At 40.5% G+C, this 16,896-nt stretch overlaps 2 protein-coding genes across 2 annotated transcripts in view; one reads left to right on the top strand and one right to left on the bottom strand.

The window, feature by feature from the left end:
* The window catches only part of LOC133122485 (disintegrin and metalloproteinase domain-containing protein 12), a 97,731-nt gene extending 90,856 nt beyond the window's left edge, over positions 1-6,875 (top strand). Inside the window, exons 22-23 of the mRNA XM_061232472.1 lie at positions 1,241-1,401; positions 3,543-6,875. Coding sequence (XP_061088456.1) covers positions 1,241-1,401; positions 3,543-3,612 — 231 coding nt within the window. The 3' untranslated portion in view covers positions 3,613-6,875. The remainder of the gene's footprint in view (positions 1-1,240; positions 1,402-3,542) is intronic.
* fank1 (fibronectin type III and ankyrin repeat domains 1) lies at positions 6,322-16,278 on the bottom strand. Its single transcript, XM_061232470.1, has 11 exons — positions 16,187-16,278; positions 14,784-14,961; positions 14,511-14,635; positions 13,008-13,089; positions 12,468-12,542; positions 11,619-11,684; positions 11,024-11,189; positions 8,945-9,088; positions 7,462-7,539; positions 7,171-7,215; positions 6,322-7,058 (listed from the first exon to the last, which is right to left on the bottom strand). The coding sequence occupies exons 1-11, from the start codon at positions 16,197-16,199 to the stop codon at positions 7,020-7,022; spliced, it is 1,011 nt and encodes a 336-aa protein (XP_061088454.1). The 5' UTR covers positions 16,200-16,278; the 3' UTR covers positions 6,322-7,019.
* Between the last annotated feature and the right edge of the window lie 618 nt (positions 16,279-16,896).

Genomic DNA, 16,896 nt, shown 5'->3' with positions numbered 1-16,896 from the left:
TCTAACTCCGTCATGCCTCTATGAGACCGATCTCACGCTTCTAATTATCATTTAATGGGCGAGAGAAAGCTTTGCCCCCTGCTGTTCTCTTAAATAAACTAAAGTGAATCACAGTGATTTTGTATTATCCACTAGATTGCTGCCAGTGTTAGAGTCCCCACTTTGGTTGACTTTTCAGTTCTGGTAACACTGAAAGTCTGGTTCATATTCCCCCAGGCTTGAGTACTATATGTGATCTCTCAGTGCAAGAGCTTGGCATACCCAAATAGCCTATTACTGTACTGTACTCAGAAATAGTTCAAAGACAGATTCATGATGTCCTCTGTCGAATGCAGTATATGGTAGAACAGACACATGCTTTTGTTTTGTTTTTTAATTCCATCTCAGGACAGGCTCTAGCCATTACACACGCCATTACATAGTGGCATGTGCCAGAGAACCGGCCTTCACAGCAGAATAACATGGCCCTTGTAAAGTGTTCTGTTCCAGTCAAGTAAATCACCATAATATGATTTCTGATATGGTAAACATTAATGGGGTAAACACTCCGCAGTTATCTGGATAACATCAGCACAGTTATCTACCTTCTGGAATAATGCATTTCTGTTATGAAATGCAGTCTGGGGGGTCTTGTCGATTTCACAAGTAACAAAACTCTCAGAAAATAAATAAAGGAAATAACATATAGAATAAAAAATTAAGTCTTGTGAATGTTACACTTTATTTGAGGGTTTCTGAAGTTCTGGCTGTTCTCTACAATTAATGGTGGAAGTGGTTTTCTCCCATCTGAGAAACTAAATGTGGAACAGATGCGATATAGGTAGCAGACATGTATCATTACCTCATCTTCCCTATGTAGATTAGTTACACATGACAGCCCTTCATCACATGTCTTGTGGGGCAGGTTTCCATGGTGACAGCTGAAAAAAGATGATTCAAAACTGCTGGCGGGCTGGCAGTATGTGAGCGCCCCCTTGTGGTAGTTTTAGAGCAGCATGATAACTCCCATCAAAACAACATCAAAAAATTCTCAACCTGAATTTCTTTTTTTTTTTTATCTCACAATTGTCAAAAATTTAAATCTTGTATGTGTAATTGGTTCAGTAACAGGTACAAAGGCGATAAAATATAAATTCTAAACCTATTTTAAAAAAAGGTTTCGGCCCATTAAAAAAAGGGTTGAATCTGAGCATATGTGTCCATATATTGCCTCAGTGGATATGTCTCCTGTCAATCACAGCAACTGGAAAAGCCCAGCCCCCCTCAGAAGCCCCTGCCTGCGGACCCCCTGGCCAGGACGTCTCGTTTGGGGCGCAGCTCCTCCGCCGTGGGTTCCCCCAAACCTGCCCCCGTCCCTCTGCCAGGGATCCCCAGACCGGTGCCTCCCATTCCACATGCCAGGTGAGTCCAGACCCAGGTCCATGTGACCTTTTAACCTGGAAGTATTATGCTCCATTGACAACATTTGTCATTGATCTTGACTAAAGCAAAATGCAAGCCTTACACATCATCTTCACAAACTCAGTTTTGCTATTTATTTTTAGTGATCGCTTAACTCGCTAAACTATGTCTGTGCAAGTTTTAGTGAAAGTTACCTAGGAGTGTTGCTTGAATGCCAACCTCACAGCTGCTTGTTAAGTAATTAACACACTGTGGGCTGATAATCGTCTCAATTCATCATTTCAGTGCCACAGGGGTGTCTAATCTTGTATTAGAGGGGCCTGTGTAGGTACAACCTTTTATTCTAGCCCTGCATAATAAACTAATTATGATTTTCCTAACAGACCTTTATTAGTTGAATCAAGGCCACGTTCATCCCTGATAAAATGTAGCAAAACATTTATTTAAACAGAAATGGTGGCATACTGAACATCCTGTTGCAACGGTTTGCTCCAATGGTGTCTGAAAAGGCATTCTCCGGCCTTTAAAGCAGTTGTATGTCATTATTGATTCGGGCTACCCCCCCGACCGAATCTCCAAACAGGAGCAAACATACCTCAAAGTCTGTTTTAAAACGTTGCACACCATTGGAGGAAACCATAGCAAAACGTTTTCAGTCTGAGCATGCCCCAGGTGTCTTATTCTTGGGCTGGAACAAAAAACTGGACTCGCACTGGCCTTTTTCAGATAACTCTGAACACGCCTGGTTTAGGGATTTATGCGCTCGCTTCTACAAGCTTTTCAATTGGTCCTTAATTGCATGATTTGTTGATGTTGCTTTCACTGCTTACCACTCATTGCTGCAATTGGAGTGGCAGCAGATGCCTTTAGGATAAGGGCCAAATTAGTGGCTCAGCATTTCCCAAGTCACTTGTCCAGAAAAAGCTCACAGCCACATCCATTACCCCAGGGATCATCAAATCATGGTCCTGCTGGTTTTCCACCCTCCCTTTACCTGGGAGTCAGGTGTGAAGACTAATGGCCAATCAGCTAATTTACCAAGGAGAAAACAAAACCAGGGCCGGATTTGGATGTGAGGTCCAGATTTGATTGTGGCTGCATTACCCACTACCCAGGTGGGAAGATGCCCAATATATATTCTATACCAGTGGTCCTCACTCCCAAGAGCCACAGGGTGTGTTGGTTTTTGTTTTTGCCTTAATATCAGCAGCCAATTCAGACCCAAGAAACCAGGTGAGGTTAGTTAACTGTAATTAACAAACGGCTTTAATTGACCAATTAAGTGCTGAGTAACACTAAAAGCCAGCACACCCTGTGGCTCTCCAGGACCAGTGAGCTGTACCATCCTTCTCTTGCATGTAGCCAGACAAAAGGGAAGCGGTATGCTATTCTGGGACCGAATACACTGGAGAGTAGGGGTGCATTAAAACAATACAAATGTATCAATGTGATGTGTATGACTTGATTTGTATCGCAATTAATCATTAAGTGTCTTAAGTGTCAGTGGGGTGGAGGAATCTGTCAATGCTAATGGTCACAAGTTGTATCATTATACCCCTACTGGACAGAGTATGCCTGTCATTTTCCACCTGGGGGACCTGTGTTCATGCTGATCCTGGTGCAGCAGAATCAGATATTAGTGTGACCATCCCAATGACCATCAGTGAAGGAAGCGAGTCCTCTTGTAAACAATGGGTCTACTTGCACTGTGTTTTTGCTTGCGCAGAGAAGCAGTGAACGGATGAAAAGTCAATACACTGCAAGAGGATCAAAACAGCACAAGCCCCTTAGTCACACACCTGTCCATTCTGTTAGCAACCTCTTCACTGCAAAAAACAAAATAAGTCTCAACAAAAATTTTAGTCTCACTTTTCGGCTAAAATCTTGCCAGTGCAAGATTTACCAATGGACTAAGATTTCACTTATCAAGCACACAGTAACTTAAAACAAGCTAATTATTAAAGTCTCATTATAAGATGAACATAATATGGACTTAATATAGCCTCATTATAAGACTAAAACACAGACTAGCTTTTTTTTGTGTTTTCAGTCTGTGCAAAAATAGAGCTATCTTTCCTCAATGGAGTTGTTTCACTGTCAGGTAAGGTTGCTGACAGCATACGTTTGTCTCTGATTCTCAGACCTTCATCCAAGCAGCCTCCGACTCTACCAAAGCCAAGAATACTTCCTGACGGGAGGTACAGGAGCTGAGGAGTGGATGGGAAGAAGGAGAACAGAAGAAGACACAATACATTTTGCACTACAGAACTCTCAAAACCTTTCGGATAGGGTTTCTCTGAGTTGTAAAAAGGGTTTGAGCTGATGCCGTGGTGCTCTCTCTCTCTCTCGTATCGGTGCTATGAGTCCCTGCTCAGGTACTTGTAAATTATTTATGTCCTGTATTTATTACAATGCGGTGCACTGTGTTAGACACTTTTGACGGTAGCGTTTGTGATTTTTTTTTCTTGTTGTCGTCGTCGTTGTTTCTGCTTATAGATTTTTTTATACGCAGAGTTAGAAAATTCCCTTCGTTGCACCATAGCTGAGGTTGGATTGACTCACCTCAGTGTTTTTATAGACTGCTTTTTTTGTGGAGAGAGAGAAGAACAAGATTATTTTTGTAGAATCTGTGAAATTGTTTGCGTAATCGATCAGTACACAGGTACACAGAAAAACTGGACTGTAGACACATTTAAGGGAAACATGACACCCATACAATAGCATATGGGAGAAATCAGCAGATGCAGTGGTGGCTTACAGTAAAGCGGGCTGCAGAGGGTTTTGATCAGGAGACTTTCATAAACACCAGTGGTACATCTGCTCCTTGATTCCACCCCGCTCATAATGCACACACTTAAGCAGTGCAAAGCCATCTCAGTGTCTGCATCAGCAAACATTGGGCATGCCAGTTCTGCTGTGGGATAGAGAGGCAATCACCGTATTATTCAGAGGAAGCCTAACAAAACAGGACAGAAATTAGAATGTAAATGGGTGAAACTATTCTAGCTTGCCACGGACAAAATGTAAAGCACCGTTTGTGCTTTTCGCTGTAATTCTTATGCTTGAAAGAATTTAATAATGTTTGAACTTGGTGCTAGTGCTGTGTGCTCACGCTTTCACTGCGTTAGGTACATCACTGTAAGCCCTAGCCTTTTGGGCCAAGGGATACAGACACAGATTCCATAGATAGCAGATAATCAAATCCTGCATTCCTTCTATTCTCTGTACACTAGGAGGCAGTTTGAGATTTCTACTTTTGGTTCGAGTTCAAGGATTCCAATATAGTATATGAATTTATAGACTTGGCAAAGAACTGAGCATTGAAAGGCCAGTTTTTAGCAATAGACGCTCTGTCCTTCATGACATCCTTCCATGTCCATAAATTATAATTTTTCAGCTTCAGCATCAACAGAGACAGAATTTGAAATGCAAATGTAAGTTTACATGCTAACACTACAGAGCTGACCATCTGGAAAGAATCTAGGCCATAGGCCTGAAGGCTCGGTTTTCCTGGGTAGATTCCAAAGCCAAATGTGTGACGTAATTGCTGCTGTAAAGGGTTAAGGCAGTTGTGGGAGCTCTTCAGACTGGGAGATATAAAAATGCTTGTCCACCATTGGTCAGTGTGTGGAGATGCAGTGTTGGAATAAGCCTATCGCAGTCAGGCATGAAGCCTACGGACCTGCCCTCGAACTGGCAGCTGCTACATTTGTTTAGGGCCTTAAACTAACAATTTTGTTTTATTTAAGGTCTTGACTTTGATGTATTTAGATGGTTCTCGTAAGGAAGCCAGGTGGGGCTGATGGGATAAACCATCACCATCAGTCACCCAGGCCAGCTTAGCAACCTGCGGAAAAAAACCCTGGAATAGGCGAGTTCACATCGACACGACATCAGCTCCAGCACACTCGATCGTAAACCTGACACCCACACAAAACAATGTAATCACAGAGCCACAGAGCTGCCTGCTTTAATAGCCAAAACCTGATTAGCATTGCACCCCGGAATCACCCCGGACCACAGTAAATGTCAGTGGACTGTACGGAGCGGTCTCCTTCCTCCTACACAAATGAAGGGTTAGCCGTATTCGCTCTGAAAAATGGTTGACCATCTCGACCATGAATTTACAGCCCCACCCAGTCTTTCCCCCCCTCTGGAGATCCTTCTTCCAGATGGCCCTGGGGAAAGTGGACGGCGACCTCTCCTTTGCAGCTGAATATTACATTCGTCCTGGCAGAAAGCGAAACAACCTCCGGGGGCAAAGAGTCGCAGCCAACCCCTCATTTCCTGTCGATTTCTCCCTGCGTACCTCTGATCACGGACCCTTCGTTGAAAAGCCCCGCGGTCCGAGCCAAACTGCATCATTGAAACCACCTGTCGCCGCTTCTGTGACACTTTAGGAAGGCGCTAAAGATGAAAAATGCTTCTGACACCCGCTCCCGCACTAAGAAAGCATTTCATTACAGCTCACCTGCAGCAATTACTGAAGCAAAGAAGCCAGGACAACATGTGTTTCTTGAAAATAGCCAAACACATTTGTAATACACAGTATATCGAAAACAGAACTCTCCACTCTTAGCAAAACCACAGTCACAAGGTAGCAATTGTGATACCATGTCACTCGTATGCGATTCGATCTATAGTTGCCTGTTTTTTTTCTCTTCAGTCTTAAGCACACTGCCTCTGAGCCAATTATTATCCAAAACTGAGCATCTGGGCCAATCAGAGGGGCACATATGGAGGTGTCTGGTGAATGTTTCATACATTGTGTCTTCAAAACAATTTTTTTCCAAGTTCTTACGTCTTTGGAAATGTGCATATCCGTCTAAATTCACACCTCACAGTCATGTGATGTGATTGTTTTAAAACATTTAATTATTTTAATGTTTTACAGTGTAAATATCTTTGACAGTACACTTTGTTTCAGTATACAATATACCAATCTGTTTTTAAATAGCCATGCCTTATGTGTAGTCCATCGGGTTGGACACTGCACTTTAAGGCATTTTGTTATTTCACACTAAAACATTTGTACGTTTGTGACTTTTTATTTTTCTACTTTATGGATATTTTGCTGAGGAAACACGAACATTGTTCTTCACTACATCTTGTAAGTGTCTGCATCAATTTACACATTGAAATCAAGTTGTACTAGAATGTTTAATTTCCCATTTAAAGACATGTTACAGCCTGTGTATACAAAATATCCTCAGTATTCCTCACTGTCGTTGTAAATATGTGTGATTACTCTATTTTCCTTTTCTTCCTCATCTATGGTGTTACAGGTGAACATGGCAATGGGGAACTATTGCATTGTACAACAACTATCAATACAGGAATATGTAAGAAAACTACTATAGGTTTCCACATATTTCACAAGTCAGATTAGTTGGTAACCTATGGCAGTACAAGGACTGGAACACAGTAATGGAAAAAAAACGGAACAAATTTAATAAAGTTTTTCTTTAAAAAAACTGCTGTTATCTGTTTAATTTCAATTATTTATGCTAGAATAAAGTGGTATTATAAGAGCATGTGATGGATTTTTTGTAAGCCATTAGTCCTTAATTACCTTTGAAATGTATTTCCTTAATTGTAAAATAATCTGATGAATTCTTCTAGTGGATCTCCTTTCCTTCTAACAAACTGATGATGCTCTGTAAAAAGAAGACATGCAATAGTCAATGAAGCCCATCAGGAATTGAAAATGAAAAAACATTTAAAAAATTCAAAAGGACTTTAAATTAAACAATAATTCAAAATAATCACCTCTCTTCCAAAAGCTTTGGCCATTTCTGCAACGCCTGTTCCAAACTGAAAGAGTAAAAATGGCAGAGGCATCCATTTAAAAATTCATGAATACTGGAAGATATTTCACAAATACATCATTGCTGTGTAGGTGCAAGCACATATTCCATCCCAGCTAACACAAAACGTTCTCACATTGTTGCTGCCACTTAGTGCCAATGTTATAACGTTGACAAAACATTCCAGTAACATTGCGAGAACATTCTGCTAGCTGGGATGTTTCAGGTTGTGCTGTTACGGCCTAGTTTCTACCTCGTTTTTTACGTCATGGTCTGCTCCATTCTCCAGTAGCAACTGGACCAACTGTTCGTGGTTATTCAGAACAGCAACCTGGACACAAACAAGAGAAGATTAAAACCAATCGAAAAAATATGTTGTCATTTTGATGGTAGACTGAGCTGCAATGGAGAGGATTATACTGTCGAGCAACCATTTTAGCATTAAACTTTGTTGGTAAGAGCTATGAAAGAGCCTACGGCTGTCATTAAAAATCAAGCGATTACCATCAGCACAGAATAATGTAGCATTGTTCATGCAGTGCTTCAGATAGATTGGATGTCAGTGTGGTGCAGTGGCTAAGGACATGGTATATGGCTCTGCTCCAAATTATGCACCGCCATGCATCCTCGAGGAAGGCACTTCATGTAAATTATACTGTAACAATTTGTAAATGAGAGAATTAGTTTCACAGCGTGGGCTGTGTCGCACAAGAGGGCTTTTCTGACTTTTAATTTCAGCTAATATAAGTTTCTTTTATATTAGAATTAAGAGCTTTGTGTAGACTCTAAAGCAAATCTATTTTGTGAGTGTAGATGCAACTAACATTCAGACAGATGCATTGGAAAGGTAAATCTCTAGGTGCTGCTCTAAAGGGTGTGGTCGTATGGATATTACAGCCCTCTATAAATCACTTCCCCAAACTGGGAGATGCTAGCTCAATAGGCTAAATGATGGCGGTAATTAGTTTAATTACCTGAGTGACTAAGCACTCAGCTGGAACAGGTTCATCTGCCACACCGGTCTTTTGGGACCAAGACCAATCACTCCTCCCCAAACCTGTTAACTTTCGAGCACCTACAGTGCAGTCTTTAAGTATTTGGACCGAAACATTAGAACATAATTCCTACAGTATGGATTTAAAGAGCCTCAAAAGAAAGCTGAAAGTCTGCACTTTTAGCACATAGTGCAGAGCAAATACAATAAAAAAAATGTGTCACTGTCCAAATACTTATGGACTGCACTGTATATTTCAGTGTATTTTCTATGCGGTTTGCGTTATGAACCGTGTGGCATTTCCCTTCGGCACCACCATACCTTCACAATGGTGTGAATTGTATGGCTGGATATCAATTCCCTAAACAAGACATGAAGTACACTGCAGTTTTTTTTCTGTTCCTGTTAATAATGTATTTTTCTCATCCTTGCCCCAAGGAGCATACTATACAACAGAAAACTGCACTACATAAACACCTATTGTAGTTGTCACGGAGGACTATATAAATTAATCATAAAGCATGTTTCATCCAAGGAACTAAAATATTTTTTCAATAAAACAAATGTGCAATAAAAACATAAATGTCGTAAAGTTAAAAGAAAATGCAGGCCAAACGGCCAAGGATAAAGGTAACAGGACAACAAAAGCGCGCACACAGAAGACAAAAATCACAGTGTACACTAAAAGTGGGATAAATAATAAAAGAATGAAAAGCGGTATCAGACGGGGGTTTAATAACACCATGAGCGGCGTCTTCCCGTCCTTGTCCCTGGCGTCGACGTCCGCCCCGGCCCCGAGGAGCAGGGAGGCCACCTCCACGTTCCCGCTCACCGCCGAGACTCGCATGAGAGGCGTCCAGTGGGAGAACCCGTCCCTCACGTCTACCTGAGGGCCGTGCACATGGAATGGGGTTAATCCACCGGACTGGAGTCCCCATTTAACCCTTTGAAGAGTAGGTTTTTCTAAATGTTTTTCCGAAATTGCAAGCCAATGTTCTCGAACTGGACATTGGCTTAGGAGGTAAGAGCAGGAAGGTCGCCGGCTCAATCCCCTGCCCTTTTATAATGCTTATCGTTTGTTTTTAATAACGGACATTTTGGTGTCCTTGTTTGCGGATCACCATGGAAATTAACTCATAACTCAGTTAATAAGTCATCGGGTTGGACATTGAAAAGAATTGTAAGGTAGCATTTTGCCAAATAAACCATGCCAAACTACCTCAGATGTAATTGTCATTGCCACAGTAGGCTTATGCAACATGCAACACTAACAAAGGCTCAGTATCATAGAGTTCAGCGGGCTAAGCAAGGTTTTTGCCCAGGTTCCCAAGAAGCCAGTGCAAGACATTAAATACTATGAGTATCATGATCCACTGAAGTCATTACTGTAGTTGCCATCCACGTCATTTTTGGCGAAAAGCAACTGAACTTTTTGTGGAAATTACTGAGTGGGCCTTTGAAGGGTTAAAGCATTGGAGCATGTTGAGAAGCTGGTGGCACTGTCAGTAAGCCTGTGCCTTTTGAAAGCCAGACTTTTGAAACCCATAATTCAGTACTCCAGCAGCATGTTGTTACAGCATCCTCTCCAAGCCACCTGCTAAGCAATCATTAAAAATCATCCCATTTCAAGTTTCTTGAATCTTTTCAATTAGAATTTAATTATTGCTCATTTAGCACAATTATATGCAATTATATCAATTTAGACAGTTATAGTCAAGTGCCTAATTTTAGTCTGAATATTTAATTGGGGGGGTTTAAATGCAGAGACCCTGAGAACTGAAACTCTCTGGGAGGGGGGGGTCATGCACCCCCAGAAGAAATTCTTTAAATAACAGTTGTGAAATAATCATTTCTGGTTAATTTTGAGGGGAAAATACTTCTGACTACTGATCAGTATCTCCCAATCATAACATTAAATCTTCATCTTTATTATTCATTAATTCATTATTATCCTGGGGCTGTAAATTCGCTTATCCTGAACAGGGTCGCAGGGGGCTGGAGCCTATCCCAGCATACATTGGGTGAAAGGCAGGAATACACCCTGGACAGGTTGCCAGTCCATCGCAGCATCTTTATTATACTGTATGAAATATTTTTCATCATGCTATATTATTGCGGGGTGTTATTTTGCCTGTTTTGTAATATTGTGAGGGTTGTAAACTATATTAGAACTAATGATGGCACTGGATAAAAAGTGCCTATTATTGTGCATTAATCTGAAGAGCCTTCATTATTTTACCAAATTCACCTGAACTAGCACGATGGGTTACTAGACAAATTTGGCATATGGAGTCAAACTCCTTATGATTAGAATCTCTTAATTTCATTAAATTTGACATTTACCTAGCCAAGCATGAAATAAAGCAGCTACAGAGGCACATTGTGGATTTCTACTCATTTTCAAAAAGGCAAACCCTGACTGCAGAAAAAGCAGGGCCTGACAATACATATCAAATATGATAATTTTATTAAAACTCAAAACTGATTATTTATTCAAGGTTGAATCTGATTCTAAAGGGATTCTGTGATATGAGGAAGCTGTATGCCTGGAAGTGTCCATTCAGGAAGCCATACTGGAAAATATATCTTGTGCAGATCGAACAATCTAGAAGCTCTTTAGAGTTGCCTTTTCTAGATTCAAACTGTAAATTACAGTTCCAATCATGTAATTCACAACCATTCTTTTTGCTTTCACTGTCTACTGTAGTCCTTTTTTAACCTAGAAACGTTCTGCCCGGTCTTGTTTGAGGCACAGTGCTTTTTTTATGTTATGTTCTATTGAAAGAAATGAGGCCTGGAAAGACCGCAGGTGACCCCTGACCTCACAGCCCTCCTGTAATAAGTGAGTGATGACCGACAGGTGACCCCCGTCTGCAGCCCAGTGAAGCGGCGTGCAGCCTGCCCGGTCCCGGGAGCTCCAGGAGGCTCCACATTCCTTCAGGTACTTCACAACATCCAGGTGTCCATGGAAACTAGCCAGCATTAGGCTTTGTACACAAACAGAGACCACAATTACAGTTTCAGCCTCAGGATAGACCTGCTCTCCAGTCAACAGCTTTGATATGTACTATGGCGGATACTATCAGGTTTTGGCCTGCTTGTATATATTTTCAATGTTTGTTTTCTGTACTTCCTGTAAAACCACTGCTCTGCTTTGAGTGTCTTGATCAAAGTAAATCATTTATATATCTGTGTTATGCAGTACCTGTCCCTTGGTTAATTATTTACCTTGTTAATTTTTTACCTTGTGTACACCAACTGTACAATTGTGTTGTTCTAGAAATTGCGATCAGTCATGTTTGGGCATTTTTGAGTGCTGTTATTGTCTGTCTAAATAAATGTCTACATGAGAGTAATAACATGCAGTTACATCATGTGAAAACAAAACATTTTTTACAGTGAAAACATGTACCTACCTATCCTTTCCACTGCAGTTCTTCATATTCACATCTGCACCATGCTGAACCAAAGTCTGGACTAAACTAAAATACAAAATAATCTGTTACTAAATCCATATTCATTGTTGTTAGCTATAATGATTTTAATGTCAGGGCCATTTCTCAAAGGGAGAGCCACAGGAGCATATTAGTGTAGTACTATACAGTTCCAAATAATTAGCAGAAGCCATTACCCTAGTGGTCATAAGTATAAAGTTACTCCCACTGAAAGATAATTGCTTCATCATGGAAAACGTGACTGTGATGCATTACACGATGCCATACATTAAGCGAATCATCAATAACATCTAAGTCCCTGTTTGGCCTTTGTGACAGGCTCACACCTCCTTGGCAGGCTGAGGGTCCAGGGGTGTTCCTGCACTAACGCATCCCATGTGGGGTTCACACATCCCGGGGTCCAGCTCATCTATCTTGGCTGCACTCGAGTCCAAAAGCTTCTCGTGGGATTTAAGGCAGGTGACTGTGATGGCCAACTCATAACCTCATTCCCTGCAACGCCCCTACCCCCTGAAACCATGGCTTCAATCTGCTGGCACTATGAAAAATGACCTTATCCTCCCAGGTGTAAAATCCAGTTACGCCAACATAAGCGTAAACACACTGTTGCGCAGCATAGACGTACACTAATATTGCATTGTCCTCACAGTTAGCACGTCTAGCTAAAGCATTGCTGTCTGCATTGCTGGTAGAAAAAATGTTTGCGGGTTATATATTTCTACGAGAGTGATCCATATTACAGGCACAGAAGTCACCGATACTGTGAGGAAGATTTGTTTAATGTCACTGTATATCATTAGGAGAGAGCACCTGGTAAAGCCTTTCTGGGCTGCCACCATTAGGGGAGTGAATCCATGCGTGTCAGGCACATTCACACTGACTGTCCTGTAGGAATAAAATAAAATAAAATAAAACTTCATATTCAAAAGAGGGCTGTGACTCAAATCTGTATGCAGAGTATGGATAGAGTCTACCGGGATCCAATCTGTACTCTAACATTCAATTACACCTCAGAAAATCACCTTACTGACCTTAATCACTGTAATAGGGACAATCCAGAATGAAAATTGCACAAATTTTTTATATATTTATGCATTTTATTTAGCAATGAATTCCATTATTTCTGAACTGGAATTGAAAACCGTGACTGTGTTTTAAGATATTTAATCATTTGCTTTATTTGCAAACTCCCTGATGAATAACGTGCGGAAATGTGCTTTAACGGTCTCTGAATTAGGCTTAAGGATAGATTGCCCATTAAAAATGAATAAGTAAATTACACAAACTGTAGATAACATCCTTTCTTTTTTTAATTCCATAAACATTTGTGAAGTGGTCGGAGGCTCTGACCCGGACTGGAGGACCTTGGCAAGCTCTTCCTTGTCGTTCATAGTGATAGCCCGATGAAGGTTCCTCCCAGTCATAGGCTCCCCTGAACAAAAACAACCACCAAAAGCCCAGCTTCAGATCACTCAATGTGACAAAATGTTTCCAACTTACACCAGACACAAGGGTCTCCCTATTCTGAGCGCTAGAATCATGACAAAACTGCATTTTGTTCCTACTCTGCACTTCTACTGACTTTTTAAGGTTTCATGACATTTTTAACCACAATTTCCATTAACAAGAATGTAGTTAACATGAGTCTAAAATTGGTATCAATGCCTATAACCAATTCAAGCCTGAGAGCTCCATACAATATACAGACAAAACATAAAATGGTGACACAGGACACCTGGAAGATTAGGGAGACATTACATATACAAGGGGTGGCCAGTTATTCCGAGTGATAAGGAGCAGCTGTTCCAGTGGTAAATGAGTTCTGTGGTCCAGGAGATTAAAGTCCTGCTAATTCCACCTGCAGCTATCCAAAGCGAATATACTATAGAGCCAGATGCTTCCTTTAACCCTTTGAAGAGTAGTTTTGGAATGGTTTGGTTTTTAAAAATTCTAAGGCAGCGTTCTAAACCTCCATTGATTTTAGCTACCAGTAGTGATTGTTACATCAGCATAATCACACATTTGTGATCTGACCCCTTAAAGGGTTAAATCGAACTTATCCTTGGTTATGGGTATGCACTTTGTTGTACGTCGCTCTGGATAAGAGTGTCTGCCAAATGCCAATAATGTAATGTAATGTAATGTAAATACATAGCAAATGATCCCACATTCTGGCATCGACTGTGCCAGTGCAGTCTGTAGCTGGTATCCCTGCAAGGTGATGCAGAATTGGGTCTAGCATTGCCCAGGGAGGGGAGGGCTTAAGATGGCTGGGATTACTGCATCCAATAGCTCACTAGCCAGCCCTACTGGTCAATCAGACATAGATATGCCAATTTGAGCTGCATATGAAATGTCCAACTTCCAACTCATGTCTGTGCAAGCCCAACTTCCTCCCCTGGTTCATACGATGCGTTGAAGCTACTATTTTTCCCTCATAGGGACTTCCTACTTTTGATTTGGTATAATGGATTTCTTACTACATTCCTATCGTTCTAGCATTACACCTTGCCGGCCAGCACAGAATGGTCTCCCCCTCTCCTCCTGAGATTTTCTCACCACTGTTGGAAGGGTTTTTCTCCCCACTACAGAGTTTCTTTTACCTCACATGCTTGCTATTTTGGGGATTCGGGTCTGGTGTTTGCTCTTCTGCTACAAAGCATCTTTGTAAAAAGCACTACACAAATTAAACTGAATTGAACTGTTTGTCTGCATTCTCTCAAATTGATATAAATATGATTGAGAAAAACATAGCAAATTATCAGAGCATAATTATACTCAATATCTAACATTTTGCACATGCATTCACTTATGATTTTTTTAGCAGCACTTGAACCCTACAGTACTACTTACTTGTAGTGGAGATAGTAATCACAGGGCTATATATGGTCTCCCCTGAAGGATGGGTGAGTTTTAGTCTGACTTTGTAGGTAGTACTAGGTTCCAGACCCTCAACTGTGTATTGAGTGCTGTACCCCCTGAAAATGATGACAACAATAAAACATATTGAAGGGATGCACACTAATCATGGCTTCATACAACTTTTCTATGCCTCAATTTGAAAAATGTTTTTTATCTACATATTCTCCTCTCTCTCAAGCAACCAAGAAAACTACATATACTCACATGTAGATGGTATTATACTTGTGAGTTCTGGAGTTCTCCTCCTCAACAGAAAACAGATTCCAATTCTCAGTAGGACCCTTACGAGCTGAATTCTCCTCACTGGCCCAGCTCAGGTCAATACTGTGATGGCTGACATTTCCAACGACAGGAGGCTCCAGCACGGAGAGTCTTTGAGTGCCTTAAAAAATTGTTTATTTTTTATTTTTATTAATTTCGTTTAAAAACCTATGTTAAAAACAATATTTTGAACACACGACTTCGATGTTTCTAACCACTAGAGGGCACTACGTCCATTTAACTTGTACAGGTGATTTCCACAATCTAAAAATGTTATTTCTTATAATAGATTGCATGGTTTCAGCTGGACATTTTTGACGCTTTATCACAAATTTTATCTACAGGCAATGTTATAAAGTTTCCCAGGAAAATGTTGCACAATTTTGCTACATTTCGCTAACATCATTCCCAAAGAAAACATGATGTCCTTGTACAGCCTAGTTCTTTATTAAGCTCTTCTAAAAAGGTACATTTCCCGAGGGATTATGCCCATTTGTCCTGTGGTGCAGGTACACCCTGCGCTCCCTCGTGTAAGATTTAAAGCAAGGAAACCGAGTGGGAATACAGAAAAATATTTTGTTGTGGAACAGATTTTACATTTCTCATCTCAAAGGGATGACCTCCTTGAGGGTCTGTTGTATGCTTCTGTTCGAATGACAAGCTAGATTCAGTTTAATAGTGTATTAAATTACTTGATATTGAACTAATAACTAATAAACCGACTTGCAAAGTGAAGTATGTGCACTGCATAAGTATGTGCACAGAGTGTTTATAATAGCAGCAGTGGTTAACTACAAAAAATGGGTCAAATTTGTATTAGTAATAACATCGAACGCAACCCAATATCTGATCTTGAAGGCGAGTTGAAACTTTTACCTAATAAAAGTGACATATTGAAAGATAAAACACCATTGTTCAACAAAGTAGGGCTGATCTGTCCCACGTCATTTGATACAAACTATTTATTGGTCTAAAAATAGCCTGAGGCTTAGTATTTTGATAAATGAGGATGCTCAGTAATTCACGCGCATGGTCGATTTGGAATAAATAAATTAACAAGTCTTTATCTGTATAACAATGCGTGCACGACTAACTACTCATCTTTTTTTTTGAGAGCATTTGTTAATTAATTAGAAATTAAATAATTAAAAATGTGAATCAGTGTGTCATAGTACCGTATTACACACTAATGTCCACTTATTTCTCAACCTCACTACGATGTTACACAATGTTGCACAACGCAAGCAAAGCCGTTTCAATAATTACTAATGCTAAAAAATAACGCAAAGCAAACAGTTAACCAATAAGACAAATTAAATTCAGAATGGATGTGTTGAAAAATATACCTGGATTCGCCATCGGTAAAATGTCATTCCACTGTATTCAAGAACGACCCGCGAGTTACTTCGAGTTGCTCAGTGGTATTGGGAAGCCCTACTCTTGGAGGCATTGCTCGGTTCATGGATGCCAGTTTGTTGTTGCTATAGGAGCAGGCTTCAGAGGTTAACTTTCACTTGCTGTTGCTAAGGCTGAGCTATGTCACAGGGAGACATAAAGTGTGTGTGTGTGTGTGTGTGTGTGTGTGTGTGTGGCGTGCGTGCGCCTATTTACGCGCGTGTGTGGCGTGGAATTGTTATGCTTTATTTGCATGCTCAACCGTGTAGTTCTAAGCACGACCAGGCTCAGCTCACGGCACAAATTATCAGGCCAGTAATTGAAATCTGCAAGTAAGTAATTCTGTAGTATGTGAATTTTATAGCATACTTCAATGTAATATTAAATATTGTCTAGTATAGGCTACATTGTGTCCCACAAAAGCATAATGCATTATGCAAAAGAACAGAAGAATAGGCTTAGCTTGAAAGAAAAAAACCACTGTGGCAGGATTTCTTTGCATAAATGGCTGGCTACAAAACTCTGCTATTGTTTTTCCATAAAACTCAGCTTACCCATATCCATTTGTATTTTAATTGCATGAGCAACAGTTGTATTTTACATAGAGTAACACAAACTGGTGCAATAATAGCCTGCCATCGGCTAATCATGCTTGCTCGCC

Source organism: Conger conger, chromosome 2 (genome assembly GCF_963514075.1).
Source record: "Conger conger chromosome 2, fConCon1.1, whole genome shotgun sequence".
Taxonomy (NCBI): Eukaryota; Metazoa; Chordata; class Actinopteri; order Anguilliformes; family Congridae; genus Conger; species Conger conger.
This window is presented reverse-complemented; position numbering and strand designations above follow the sequence as displayed.